At 46.2% G+C, this 14,969-nt stretch overlaps 1 protein-coding gene, 1 long non-coding RNA gene and 4 gene segments (V, D, J or C); 3 read left to right on the top strand and 3 right to left on the bottom strand.

Moving 5' to 3' along the window:
- LOC105008451 overlaps positions 1–14,969 on the bottom strand; it is a 966,635-nt gene that overhangs the window by 401,933 nt on the left and 549,733 nt on the right.
- Positions 1–14,969, bottom strand: part of LOC106024145 — a 458,405-nt gene that overhangs the window by 219,131 nt on the left and 224,305 nt on the right.
- Positions 1–14,969, top strand: part of LOC117593618 — a 530,161-nt gene that overhangs the window by 323,672 nt on the left and 191,520 nt on the right.
- The window catches only part of LOC105009329 (Ig kappa chain V-III region MOPC 63), a 784,483-nt gene that overhangs the window by 674,418 nt on the left and 95,096 nt on the right, over positions 1–14,969 (bottom strand). Inside the window, exons 1-2 of one of the 4 annotated variants that reach the window (XM_034289343.1) lie at positions 5,049–5,121; positions 4,588–4,906 (exon numbers count right to left, since the gene is read on the bottom strand). The exons of 2 other annotated variants lie outside the window; for them this stretch is intronic. In XM_034289343.1, coding sequence (XP_034145234.1) covers positions 4,588–4,906; positions 5,049–5,121 — 392 coding nt within the window. Of the gene's footprint in view, positions 1–4,587; positions 4,907–5,048; positions 5,122–14,969 lie in introns of those variants that run through there. One more of the 4 variants, XM_034289342.1, reaches the window with a different exon arrangement.
- The window catches only part of LOC114829915, a 587,221-nt gene that overhangs the window by 538,694 nt on the left and 33,558 nt on the right, over positions 1–14,969 (top strand). The window contains 1 exon segment of the V gene segment in view: positions 5,640–5,645. Coding sequence covers positions 5,640–5,645 — 6 coding nt within the window.
- LOC114829920 lies at positions 10,838–11,610 on the top strand. Its single transcript, XR_003777724.2, has 3 exons — positions 10,838–10,852; positions 10,893–11,388; positions 11,523–11,610. It is a non-coding gene; the product is annotated as an uncharacterized LOC114829920 (long non-coding RNA).

Below are 14,969 nucleotides of genomic sequence, written 5' to 3'. Positions count from 1 at the left end.
TCCTTCCCCCCTCTAGTGAGGAGCTGTCCAGTACAACAACAGCCACACTGATGTGTCTGGCCAACAAGGGCTTCCCCTCAGACTGGACCTTGAGTTGGAAAGTGGACGGGAACAACAAGAATCAGAAGTCCAGTTCCGGAGTCCTGGAGAAGGATGGTCTGTACAGCTGGAGCAGCACCCTGACTCTCACTGCCCAGGAGTGGAACAAGGTGGGAGAGGTGACCTGTGAAGCCCAGAAGAGCTCCCAGACTCCAGTCATCAAGACCCTGAGGAGGGATGAATGTTCTGGTTAGGACCTGTGTCATGGTGCGGTGAGCAGCAGCGCCACCGTGCCATATTTCCACAAGTTCCCATATTCTCACGAACACATCCCGGACTGTCACATGTTTCCCATCTTCCACACCAGGTCCCAATCTAGCTCGTTTGTATGTGTATATATGTTTCCCCTCTGCGCCCCACATTGTGGATCATTGTTGCTGTCGCTGTCATTGTTGCTGTTTGTGCATTTAATCGGTGAGTGTTATTGAATGTACTGTTTGAATGTTAATTGTTAAGACGCATGTTGCGCACTTTTATTTCATTCAGTCATTAGTATTGTTTTTCCGTTCGTGTTTGGTTTGTTTGTTGTTTTAATAAATCCCACGAACGAGAGTACTGCCTGCGCCTGGTTCCCTCCAACACTACACCTTGACAAGTTGTTACAGAATGATCCACCGCAACTGGAGCCAGCAGGCAGCCCCTCCAGAGAGGGTGTATACGTGGAGGGGCGATTGGGGGTCTGACTCCCTCTCATCGGACGATGATGAAGCGGTCTATGAGAGAGTGGAGGAGGATCCCCTTGGGGAGCAGTGCTGGGGGTTGCCCCAAGATGGGTTCGGGGTGCCGCTGTGGGGCATGGACCAGTATGGAGTGGTCAAGCCCCTCACCAAAGAACAAGGGGAGCTGGTGAAGGGTCTCCTGCAGGACATGCAGGAGGGTCAGGACGTAGGCGAGGCCGGAGGAAGAAGAGGGCGAGGTGCCCAACGCTCGGTCCGAGGTCCCCCCAGGAAAATTTTAGGGGGGGGCTGAGTGGGTGCCCGGGGGAAGTCCCGACGACGCCCCCTCTATGTCCGGTGCCTCCTCGACCCCGTGCAGGCTGGCCAGGCTGTAGGCTGGCAATTAGGCGCACACCGCTTCCTGCTCCGCGGCCTTCCGCTGCCCCTGTCCCTGCGCCACGGCGCCGATTGCCCACTGCTGCATTGGAGCAGCAGCCAGCGCCTCCTTCCTGCCAGCGGCAGCAGCCTGCACCGCCTGAGCTTGCCGAGGAGGAGTGGCCTGCACCGCCTGAGCTTGCCGAGGAGGAGTGGCCTGCACCGCCTGAGCTTGCCGAGGAGGAGTGGCCTGCACCGCCTGAGCTTGCCGAGGAGGAGTGGCCTGCACCGCCTGAGCTTGCCGAGGAGGAGTGGCCTGCACCGCCTGAGCTTGCCGAGGAGGAGTGGCCTGCACCGCCTGAGCTTGCCGAGGAGGAGTGGCCTGCACCGCCTGAGCTTGCCGAGGAGGAGTGGCCTGCACCGCCTGAGCTTGCCGAGGAGGAGTGGCCTGCACCGCCTGAGCTTGCCGGGGTTTGGCCGCCACCGCCCTCTCCTGTCCCGGCCGCCCCGGCGCCCCTTCCTGTCCCGGCCGCCCCGGCGCCCCTTCCTGTCCCGGCCGCCCCGGCGCCCCTTCCTGTCCCGGCCGCCCCGGCGCCCCTTCCTGTCCCGGCCGCCCCGGCGCCCCATCCTGTCCCGGCCGCCCCGGCGCCCCGGCGCCCCTTCCTGTCCCGGCCACCCCGGCGCCTCCTTCGGCTCTTCCGGCTACCGACCCTCCTTCGGCTCTTCCGGCTACCGACCCTCCTTCGGCTCTTCCGGCTACCGACCCTCCTTCGGCTCTTCCGGCTACCGACCCTCCTTCGGCTCTTCCGGCTACCGACCCACCGTCGGCTCTTCCGGCTACCGACCCTCCGCCGGCTACCGACCCTCCGCCGGCTACCGACCCTCCGCCGGATACCGACCCTCCGCCGGCTACCGACCCTCCGCCGGCTCTCCCGGCCTCTGACCCTCCGCCGGCCACCGACCCTCCGTCGGCTCTCCCGGCCTCTGACCCTCCGCCGGCCACCGACCCTCCGTCGGCTCTCCCGGCCTCTGACCCTCCGCCGGCCACCGACCCTCCGTCGGCTCTCCCGGCTCCTGACCCTCCGCCGGCTCCTGATCTTCGGCCGGTTCTGCCTCCCCGGCCTGTCCCGACGGCTCCGCCACCCTGGTTAGTCTCGGCTGTTCCGCCCCCTCGGCGGGTTTGTGCCGATGGGGGTACTGTGCTGCCCCGCCCCCCCTCCCTTGGGCTGGGGTTCGTCTTGGCCCGTCCGGTGGCCGGGCCTTTGGGGGGGGGTACTGTCATGGTGCGGTGAGCAGCAGCGCCACCGTGCCATATTTCCACAAGTTCCCATATTCTCACGAACACATCCCGGACTGTCACATGTTTCCCATCTTCCACACCAGGTCCCAATCTAGCTCGTTTGTATGTGTATATATGTTTCCCCTCTGCTCCCCACATTGTGGATCATTGTTGCTGTCGCTGTCATTGTTGCTGTTTGTGCATTTAATCGGTGAGTGTTATTGAATGTACTGTTTGAATGTTAATTGTTAAGACGCATGTTGCGCACTTTTATTTCATTCAGTCATTAGTATTGTTTTTCCGTTCGTGTTTGGTTTGTTTGTTGTTTTAATAAATCCCACGAACGAGAGTACTGCCTGCGCCTGGTTCCCTCAACACTACACCTTGACAAGTTGTTACAACCTGTCTGTCACATAACCCTCTGAAGAGAGGCTGCTGGTTCTTTGCTTTGATTCTAGTTTGAGGTTGAATGTTCTTGGTCTTATTGATCACTTTCATGTAGACTAACAGTGAGCTTTGCATGAGTTCATGTGTCCATCCTCTCTGTAGATGGACATTTGATAGATATGATATGGTCTGCTTGTACTGTTATAACACACATTTGCTTTTATGCGTAGATGAAAATAAAGAGTTCCCTTTGTAGGAAATATAAGTTGTTGTCTTTCATTGAATTAAAGTATATTTTATTTGCAAATATTGAATGACAATTAAATAATAATAATGCCAGATGTGGTTAATTAGAAGTGTTAAGTGTTTTAGCTTATTATATATGTTCTTACTTGCAACCTCATTATCAATCAATGAATAGTTCATACAAACATAAGATAGTAAAATGTTCGTAATTCATGCATTGATGAATAGATAAAAATAAAGATTTCCCTTAGTAGAAAATATGTTGCTGTGTCTTTCATTTAATTTAAATTTACTTTATCCTATTGAATGACAATGACAAATTGAATGACAAATAAATAATATGATATCCAAGTTTTACAGCAGATCTGGCCACATGTTGACACGTACTCTTTGTATTAATCTATTTCTGAATGTTTCTGATATTCTTGACTAAAAGATATGACTGAATAGACTCAAAGTAGAACAATAAGAAACATGTGTCAATATCTTGGTTTCTCAAAAATGTGATAATCACATCTGTGTTTAGCTAAAAGTATTTTATTACTCATATCACAGTGAAGTTGTTCAGTTTTCTCTACCTCCAACCTCCTGGGAACAGGGTGAACATCTGGTGACAGTGCTGCTCTATTCTGGGACATGTAGAACCACCCAACCCTGTCTATGTAAATCTTAGTTTCCCTCCCACAGACACCAGTCCAACAGTTGAGAATGTTCAGCTTCTGAAAACCCCTCAACTGGTCCAGATGTGAGGGACTGATTTTAACCTCTGTGGTGGATTTAGGGATGGAGACATACCAGATATGCCACTAAGTAATAAATTACATATAACATCTGTCCTTCATATTAGACAGTGTATATACAGTACATGTGTCCTGTGGTTCAGACCAGCGTAATGTCACATCCTGGCATAACAGGCTTGTTGTGCCAGTGATATCCAATGTCCTCTCTCCCTGGTTTGGATCACGGACACCTGTTCTGTTGTTAATCGCCCTCACCTGTTTCCATAATCATTGTTCCTATGTAAGTTCCTCCATTCCCAGTGTATCTGGTCTGTATTTGTTTGGTGTATTTCAGTCTTTTAGTCATGTTTCCTTTGGTTATAGTTTAAGTTCTTCTATTAAATGTCCCCGTTCTCTCAGTGCTTGTGTCCTGCCTGGAAGATGAGATGCTGCTTAAAGTAGATTTGGAGGGCTAGTAAAGGGCACTCTTATCTCTGGTCTCAAGATCAAATTCCAAAACCCAAGTGCACTGAAGAAGGCATAGGCCTGCTTGGCCACTCACTTTGTCATAGGAGACTACAATGGTGAAAACTGAATAAGGGCGTCAGCAAAATGACAAGATTTTTATGTAGTAATGACTACAATGATGATAATGATGATGGAGAAAATATGATCTGAATAAGATTATTCAAAGTTGATCTCTACTGACCATTGTTCCATGGCACTGTCTCTTCCCCCTCAACACCTGCAGTAGGTCCCAGCTGTAACAGTTCAGTCACTGTGCAGTCTGACTGAGGGAGGTTTTTGTACGGCTCTGTATCACTGTGTGAACACATATACACTGTTGGGAATGTGTAAACTCTGACAGTAGTAATCTCCTGCATCTTCAGTCTGGACTCCACTGATGGTCAGAGTGAAGTCACTCCCAGATCCACTGCCACTGAATCTAGATGGAATCCCAGACTGAAGTGTGTTAGCCAAGTAAATTAGGAGTTTAGGAGCTCCTCCAGGTTTCTGTTGGTACCAGTGTAGATAATTGTTGCCATGCACATTACTGCTGACTTTACAGTTCATAGTAACTGAATTTCCTGTTAAAACAGATTGAACTGCAGGTGACTGAGTCACAATGTACTGTCCTCTGGATTCTGTAAAATAAAATAAGGACACCCATATTAATGGAATAAAACACAGTAACACATTGTACATAATATACATAATAGCATTGCAATACATCATTCCTTTCTGTAGATTCAATTGTTTTTCAACATTACATTTAATAAATCTTACCTTTGAAAAAGAGGACAAGTGTCCAGATGAAGATGGTTATAAAAGTCATGGTTGTTGTGGGTTCAGTTGTCATGAAGGACAGTTCTCAGTCATGAAGTGTTAAACTCACAGGGTTATAAACACTCCCAGATCACTGAATCATGTGCTGTCTATACAGAGCATCATCACTATGCAAATAAGATTCTGGTCTTCTCCCTATCAAACATTACAAACTGAGTCCATTACAATCTGGTGATCTTTCTCTCCAAATGTTCACACAACAATCAACAATGTAAAATTAACTGCTGAAAAAGGGAATAAATACATTGTCTGTTTCTGGTTTAAAAGCTATAACATATGATTTGTATCAATGTTGTTAGCTAAGACAATACTATAATGTGTAACCGATAAAATATAATTGTGTAACAAAAATACAGTATATTATTTCTCAATATTCATGTTAATACAGTATATTGATAAATATAAAGAGCAATACCAGTGTCACGGTACGATGAGGTTCAGCGCCATCGTGCCGTGCATCCCCAGTTCCCGTCACTCACAAACACATCCCGGACTTGTTTCCTGTCACATGTCTTCAGTTATTCACACCAGGTCCCCATCGTTTCATTAGTATGTGTTTAAATGTGTCCCCTCTGCTCCCCACATAAGTTGATCATTGTTATGTTGTTACTTTCATTTGTACGTCCCACAAGTAACCAGTGAGTGCCTCCGTTTTGCTGTCAGCCCCTTTACTTTCTTACGTTTGTTGTTTGTATTCTGTGTTTTTGTTTTCTCCTTAAAAACCAACTTCACCTGCATTTGGCCTGTGCTTGGTTCCTCACCTCCGCCACCGTTATAACCAGTCAGTTTCCACCTCTCAGTAACAATTGGTAAAATACTGCCAGCTGCAGGTTAAGTAGTGTTACTGTAGTTTGCTAGGTGGACTGAATGTTGGAAAACTGTATTGTATTGTTTTACTAATCTTTTCTGTTTCACTTAGTTCACACATTTTTATTCATTTCTGGTATTTGTTCATAGTTGTCCAAAAATGTAGGCTGAAGGAACCATATAATATAATTCCACAGTTTAGTTACCAGTTAAATGATTTGTTCTAATTTAGTATATAAATGTACTTGTATTCTGTCCTAGTAGGCCATCATTGGAATGTTTATGGTCAACAGATGTTTCTGTAAGGTAGGGATGCAGGGACAGAAGGGTTGCTTTTAATTTCCTAGCTAGCTTGATCCTTGAGATGACACCACTGTGTCCCAGGAAACAGATCGGAATGTGTCACTGATTGATAAGGGGTCTATTCTACAGGACTAGTTTTGTTTTCCTTTGGTCAGTTAACCAACCCCCACAACTTTAGTTTTAGGATCTAAACCAGAGTTAGATTTTGGGAAAGGCTCTCTTGCATTTTTCCTAACCTCTGCAAGCTTCTTTACTCTTGCAAACCTCTTGAATCTCCGGAGACCATTTATCGTTGGTACTTGTACTGTAAATGTAATACTCTGTAATTATAAATGAATACATTTGTTTGTTACATTTACTCATTGACTCTTTGGTATGACTCTAAAACGGGTCGAAATCCAGTTCCTTCAGTTGGAGGTCCTACCAAGATATTACGGAATAAAACTTTATGAACTTTAACAAGGTAGGTGTCTGTTCTGGTAAGTCTAGTAGATCTTCTGGATGTTAGCCGGGAGTTTGGTCGAAGGGAAATCTCCACTGCGTTTATTGCAGAGGGGCATTTAGGTACCAAGACCCTGTATTGTGTCCCGGGTGCACCAGAACCCTGTTCCCTTGGGTAGTCCGTGGAATAAAATCTGTTTGGGGCATGGCTCGTCAGTGTAAATGGCTTATGGAGGAAGTTAAGTCTGACAAATTGAAGAAATAGATTGGAGGATAGCAGCTATCCCTCCCCACAAAGCAAACAATCCCAACGGTGATACATGGGACCGTATATGGTCTTCCCTTCGCACCACAACTTGGCCATGGCAGATTGTGTAGCCATGGTTGAGGGACTAGGCCCTCCAGGTTATGTTGCCCAAGTACAAAACATTGCAATGAATGTCAATAACCCTCAGGACGTAGTTGAGTATCAGCAGTGTTATACAGATTGGTTCTGGCAATATGAACTTCTCTACTCTGTCAACACTGTGCCAAAGTCCAACTGAATCATTTTACACGTATGGAAATCATAGATTTGTGTGTTCCCACCGTGATTATACAGAGTTAATGGGGGTTCCCGAGGACTTGGATAATGATGTAATTTTACTTAATGTGCAGTGAAATATGAAAGACGAAATGAGGTACAACTACACAAACACATTGCCACAAAATGATACCTGGTCTGATTTTCTGAACTGGGGCAATAGCACAGACAATCTATGCAGGATCCGCAGCATTGAGCTGGGTTGAATCTCAAGAATGTTAAACCTGTGGCTGCTATTACTGGCACTTCTGAACTTATTACTTCTGGTACTCCAATTTCCTATGCCATATTTGCAAACAAATTGGCCATTGGGTGAATAGATGTCCCAAAAGGAAGACATGGGGTAGGTGTAATCTAAAGAGTCAAATTGATCTTCCTCAGCTCCAGAAACAATTGACTGAGATAACAAAGGCTGTAAACCCTTTGGGGAACACCATGTCAGGCCTCTATCGGTGCAGAATTCCTGGGTCTCTGTCCCTATCTATTTGTTTGCTTAGGAGGCCAGGCAGACACTTGTGACAGAATTCCTGAAACGGGTCATGTCATCTTCTTCCGCTTATCCGGGGCCGGGTCGCGGGGGCAGCAGTCTAAGCAGGGATGCCCAGACTTCCCTCTCCCCAGACACTTCCTCTAGCTCTTCCGGGGGGACACCGAGGCGTTCCCAGGCCAGCCGGGAGACATAGTCCCTCCAGCGAGTCCTAGGTCTTCCCCGGGGTCTCCTCCCAGTGGGACGGGACCGGAACACCTTCCCAGGAAGGCGTTCCGGAGGCATCCGAAAAAGATGCCCAAGCCACCTCAGCTGACCCCTCTCGATGTGGAGGAGCAGCGGCTCTACTCTGAGCTCCTCCCGGGTGACCGAGCTTCTCACCCTATCTCTAAGGGATCGCCCGGCCACCCTGCGGAGAAAGCTCATTTCGGCCGCCTGTATCCGGGATCTTGTCCTTTCGGTCATGACCCAAAGCTCATGACCATAGGTGAGAGTAGGAACGTAGATTGACTGGTAAATCGAGAGCTTCGCCTTGCGGCTCAGCTCTTTCTTCACCACGACAGACCGATACATCGACTGCATTACTGCAGAAGCTGCACCGATCCGTCTGTCAATCTCCCGTTCCATCCTTCCCTCACTCGTGAACAAGACCCCTAGATACTTAAACTCCTCCACTTGAGGCAGGCACTCTCCACCAACCTGAAGCGGGCAAGCCACCCTTTTCCGACTGAGGACCATGGCCTCGGATTTGGAGGTACTGATTTTCATCCCCACCGCTTCACACTCGGCTGCAAACCGTCCCAGCGCATGCTGAAGGTCCTGGTTAGAAGGGGCCAACACGACAACATCATCTGCAAAAAGCAGAGACGAAATTGTGTGGTCCCCAAACCTGACACCCTCCGGCCCCTGGCTGCGCCTAGAAATTCTGTCCATAAAAATTACGAACAGAACCGGTGACAAAGGGCAGCCCTGCCGGAGTCCAACATGCACTGGGAACAAGTCTGACTTACTGCCGGCAATGCGGACCAAGCTCCTGCTTCGGTTGTACAGGGACCTGACAGCCCTTAGCAAAGGACCCAGGACCCCATATTCCCCAAGCACCCTCCACAAGATGCCGCGAGGGACACAGTCGAATGCCTTCTCCAAATCCACAAAACACATGTGGATTGGTTGGGCAAACTCCCATGAACCCTCCAACACCCCGTAGAGGGTATAGAGCTGAAACGGGTCCTATTGTAAAATTGAGTTTGGATTTTTATTTTATAAAGGTCCTGATTCAGAGCTTTTTAATGGTATATAATACATATCTGATTGAAATTATGGGAAAGACATACTGCTTCAAAAGTTGTTGTTATGCTCTATTTAGTTCTGAGAAAAGAGGCTTGAAAGATTCACATTTGCCAGACAGCTTATCTTTGTTCATGCCCATTCAGCATAGCTCACACGCTCTTAGGCCTTAACCTCACCCAACTATTTAAGTATTCAAATGGGGACACACTGGCCTTGTGCTAAACTGGTCTGGTTGGTCTCTAATTGAACACATACTATATCAAACCAAATAATTAAATAATGTCACACACATTTCTATCCAGAACTGTAATCGCTAGAATCGTACGGTTTTCTTTTGGCTTATATCTAGGCATTCTAACAAAGTGATCTGTACATAGTTTGTGTTCCTATGGCGATCACAGCCTGTGTGAGGAAAAAGTAGAGTTACAACAAAACTGGCCACCATTACGCGTGTCATGAAATGGAGAATTGTAGATGTAGTTATTGTATGAGTTAGTGAACTGTTGTAAGCTGTTGTAACCAATGTAGATGTATTGATTGTATAAGTTAGTGAACTTTTATAAGCTGTTGTAACCAATGAAACAAAATATTAAATGTTTGTAATATGAGATGAAACTGAAGGAGCAAGTAGGAGAATAGGACACCCTGTTCAAGCGGTTGCCGGGGAGAGAAAGATTTAGTATGTCTGTCTTGTGAGAAACAGGTCAGAGACACACACACATAGTCGGACAGACAACACAGAAACCACAAGGGGGGGCAAGGGGATACTTGTAGTTATCCTATAAGGAATAAAACTGGGATTGGGCCAATGGCACACACTTTGTAAGTTAACGCCTCTATCTTTTTGGGCGTAGTAGAAGTATAAAATGATCTGTTGAATGTTGATCCTTAGACATTGTGCGGCGACACTTGTCTCCAAAAGCTTTTGTAATAAACGGAATATGCGGTACGGTAATTGACCTGACTCCTGGGGCCTCATGTATCAATCTTGCGTACGCACGAAAACATGTCGTACGCCAGCTTTCACGTTCACGGTCAGATGTACTAACAGTGAAATTAACGTAAGAATGTGCGTTCTTCCACGTAAACTTCAGGCCTGGCGTACGTAAATTTTTATGATGTTTGTCCGTTGGCGACTCATAGAGGCAATAAAGTGAAGTGGCAAACATTACACTACGAACTGTTCTATCGCACCTGCCAGATATTGCTTATAATTTGTAATTGATAAATGATTTGCCATATTATTGTCACACGAGTCTTATTAGAATATTCTATTAATTATGCAATTAAGTAAGAACATATATAAAGGATGTGAAAATTGATACAACCCGTCTAGCAATGGCGGCTTTGGCTTTATTAGAAGACATTTTCAATGGACAAATCCGGAGAGAACGGGTTTTTAGGGACCACAGTGATTTTCTGGCCCACGATGATGACTGGCTTATCAGCCGTTTCAGATTTCCAAGGGCTATACTCTTGGAGCTCTGCGCTGAGTTGGGTCCGAATTTGGAAAGAGAGACAGTGAGAAGCCACGCATTACCCGTTCCTTTACAGGTGCTTACTACACTTGGTTTCCTAGCAACCGGTTCTTTCCAAAGAGAACTGGCAGACCGCTCAGGAATAAGCCAGTCGTGTTTGAGCCGTGCAATGCCACCTGTATGGGACGGCATCATCCGCTTGTCTACCAGGTATATAACGTTCCCATACGATGCAGGTGACCAGCCAAACATCAAAGTGCAATTTGCAGCGATAGCCGGTTTTCCTAATGTAATCGGAGCGATCGACTGCACACATATTGCTATAAAGGCGCCATCTGAAGACGAATTTGCATATGTGAATCGGAAACCCATGATTCATATATCCTTACAAACAGCATGGTTGGGATGAGACTCCAAGCTGGCAGGGTGCGCGATGGGTGGCTACTTGGTAAGTTATGCATTTAAATGCATGGTTCTATCTAAAAGTAAAATGTTTGTGTCTGTAATTATTATTACTGCCCATCAGGAGACAGTGGTTATCCACTAAAGACGTGGCTGTTAACCCCCCTCACCAACCCACAAACTGACCGAGAGCGCAGATACAATGATGCCCATTCCCGCACTCGGTCAGTTGTGAAGCGGGCGATTGGGCAGCTGAAATGTCGGTGGCGCTGCCTTGACAGGACCGGGGGGATGCTGTTATACCGCCCTGACAAGGTTTGCCGCATCATACTGGCCTGTGGAGTGCTGCACAATGTCGCGCACAGGCATGGCATACCCCTTGGTGAGGTGGGGGCACCGCCAGATGACCCTGACCCAGGACCAGTATATGTGCAGCACAATCAACAAGCCATTCAGGCCCGTCAACGTGTAATTGCGACAATATAAATGGTACTCAGACACAAAGTTCATTTTTTGACCAATTATTTTAATGAATGGCTTATTTCTGTGAGTGCGTCAGTGACATTTTTAAGGTGACTGTTCATTTCTTCAATGGCCCTAACAATTAGCTGTTGTGACTCCAGAACAGCATGCGTCAAGACACGGCCAGATGGACGGGCTTCAGCACTGGGGGGAACATTAGAGACACGGGAGACGCTGGACTGAATGGGCTCTGGCTGCTCAGGTGGTGCGGACTCTGAGTGCGTGCCAGTGGACGTTCCTGCGGTTCCTAAATCCAAATAAACACAGGCACATCTTAACAGTAATTTCAGTCTGTTCCTTATTAATGGGTACACGCATTTGCAATAAAAGCAGTGGATACGTGAAATCTCTGGTGTACTTTTTGCTATGTTGCATGCATTTTAAAATTAAACGGTGGCTGGCTATGTATATCAAAGTTAAGGAAATAAATCTGAGTCACCTTGCTGGCAGTCCTGTATTATATCCGAGTCTCCTACATCAGCGGATACGATTCCAGAGATTAACGTGTCTCCTACAATAGAGGCAACTCTCTGATCAAAGGGTGCAAGTTCATCGGTCCCTGTACCACCGCCTGTTCTGCCCACACTTTGTCGGTGCGCAGCAGTTCTCCGCTTAACTTCCACCTTTATGTCTGACCATTTCTTCTTCAGTTCATTTACGGTGCGACTCTCAGATCCCACCGCGTTGACGGCATCAGACAAACTCACCCATTCTTTTTTCTTTCTTTTATTATTAATTCCAGAGGACAGATTTCCAAATAAAATATTTTTTCTTGTTTCTACCTCTGATAGTAGCACCTCTAATTCATTGTCAGTGAAATTTCGTTTCTTGCTTGCTTTAGCCATGTTCTTGCAGGTTTCTTTTGCCAAATTGGACTAATTACCATATTTAAATTGATTTAATTGAGGGAGGAGACAGGGTGTGGTGTGGTGCTCGTGCATGTGCGCTCAATTTCGCGTTGATTGGGATGTACAAAGAGAACGTATGTGGAATGCTGCGTACGCAGAGATTCATACATCTGATTTTTTTGGTGCGTACGCACATTTATGGCTTTGTCCGTACGCAAAGTTTTAGTATGAATTCAACGCAAGTCTTTGTACATGAGGCCCCTGGTGTTTTATTCTCCTTTCCAACAAACCAACTCGGGGAAGTGTTAGACTTCAACAGAATCCAACTCTTCCTTTGTCTGTAGGTCTAAAGTCCTTGTTGCCCAATCACAAATGGCGCTTCTACTAAGTCATAACGCCTGGAAACAAGATCTACGACTTAGGAATGATGGAAAGGCTTGTGGGTCATCTTGGAGATGACCAACGTTGTTTTTGTTCGGTTTATGCAAGATAGTTCTTTGTTTTCAACCCAAAATGTTATTGAACATATACAGTGGGAAGAACAAGTATTTGATACACTGCTGATTTTCAGGTTTTCCTACTTACAAAGCATGTAGAGGTCTGTAATTTTTATCATAGGTACACTTCAAGTGTGAGAGACGGAATAAAAAAAAATTGAGAAAATCACATTGCATGATTTAAAAAAATAATATTTGCATTTTATTGCATTACATAAGTATTTGATCACCTACTAACCAGTAAGAATTCCAGCTCTCACAGACCTGTTCGTTTTTCTTTAAGAAGCCCTCATGTTGTCCACTCATTACCTGTATTAACTGCATCTGTTTGAATTCGTTACCTGTATAAAAGACACCTGTCCACATACTCAATCAAACAGACTGCATCCTCTCCACAATGGCCAAGACCAGAGACCTGTGTAAGGATATTAGGGATAAAATTGTAAACCTGCACAATGCTGGTATGGGCTACAGGACAATAGGCAAGCAGCTTGGTGAGAAGGCAACAACTGTTGGCGCAATTATTAGAAAATGGAAGAAGTTAAAGATGACTGTCAATTTCCCTCGATCTGGGGCTCCATGCAAGATCTCACCTCGTGGGGCATCAATGATCATGATGAAGGTGAGGGATCAGCCCAGAACTACACGGCAGGACCTGGTCAATGACCTGAAGAGAGTTGGGACCACAGTCTCATAGAAAACCATTAGTATCATAACGCCGTCATGGATTAAAATCCTGCAGTGCACGCAAGGTCACCCTGCTCAAGCCAGCGCATGTCCAGGCCCGTCTGAAGTTTGCCAATGACCATCTGGATGATCCAGAGGAGGAATAGGAGAAGGTCATGTGGTCTGATGAGACAAAAATAGAGATTTTCGGTCTGAACTCCACTCACCGTGTTTGGAGAAAGAAGGATGAGTACAACCCCAAGAACACCTTCCCAACTGTGAAGCATGGAGGTGGAAACATCATTCTTTGGGGAAGCTTTTCTGCAAAGCGGACAGGACGACTGCACCGTATTGAGGGGAGGATGGATGGGGCCATGTATCGTGAGATCTTGGCCAACAACCTCCTTCCCTCAGTAAGAGCATTGAAGATGGGTCGTGACTGGGTCTTCCAGCATGACAATGACCCAAAACACACAGCCAGGTCAACTAAGGAGAGTGGAGTAAAAAGCATCTCAAGGTCCTGGAGTGGCCTAGCCAGTCTCCAGACCTGAACCCAATAGAAAATATTTGGAGGGAGCTGAAAGTCTGTATTGCCCAGTGACAGCCCCTAAACCTGAAGGATCTGGAGAAGGTCTGTATGGAGGAGTGGGCCAAAATCCCTGCTGCAGTGTGTGCAAACCTGGTCAAGAACTACAGGAAACACATGATCTCTGTAATTGCAAACAAAGGTTTCTGTACCAAATATTAAGTTCTGCTTTTCTGATGTATCAAATACTTGTCATGCAATAAAATTAAAATTAATTATTTAAAATCATACAATGTGATTTTCTGGATTTTTGTTTTAGATTCCGTCACTCAAAGTTGAAGAGTACCTATGATAAAAAATGACAGACTTCTACATGCTTTGTAAGTGGGAAAACCTGCAAAATTTGCAGTATATCAAATACTTATTCTCCCCACTGTATATACTTACAGTGTGGGGTAAGTTGCATCGACACGTGGGTGTGTAAACACCAATCACTGAATACATCCTTCAATTTGTTACTGATACAAAGTCCTCTTATGCCAATTGCTTGATTAACTGAAAAGTCCTCTTGTGGTTCCAATTAGATGTACTTCCAAAGTCATCGCAAATGTTCTGCTCCTCCAAATGTCAGACAGTCAGTTATGAACCATTTCTTGGCAAACCGATGTAACCGACAATAAAAGTCAGAAGTATATTCCAAGGCATTCTCATACATAGGTCAAATGCAGGTTACCGTGACACAGCTCTAGTTGTCTGCATTCTAGCTGCCTTATCGGCCAGGTCAGGAGAATCTGTGTGCTCTCCTTTGTAAATGCCAAGATGACCGATTTAATCTAAGTGCTCTATAGACAGGGTCAGAAGTGACGGTTACTAGCACCAAAAACGAACTTCTGCCCTTGTTGACTTCAACTCACTGTGCCTAATCTTTAAACACCGAAGCCCTCCAGTAGCGTGTGTCGTCGACCCCATCTAATAGCAGAATCATCAGGACTGGAATTAGTCCAGCAGTCA

The sequence above is a fragment of the Esox lucius genome, chromosome 21, assembly GCF_011004845.1.
Source record: "Esox lucius isolate fEsoLuc1 chromosome 21, fEsoLuc1.pri, whole genome shotgun sequence".
In the NCBI taxonomy this organism is placed as follows: domain Eukaryota; kingdom Metazoa; phylum Chordata; class Actinopteri; order Esociformes; family Esocidae; genus Esox; species Esox lucius.
This window is presented reverse-complemented; position numbering and strand designations above follow the sequence as displayed.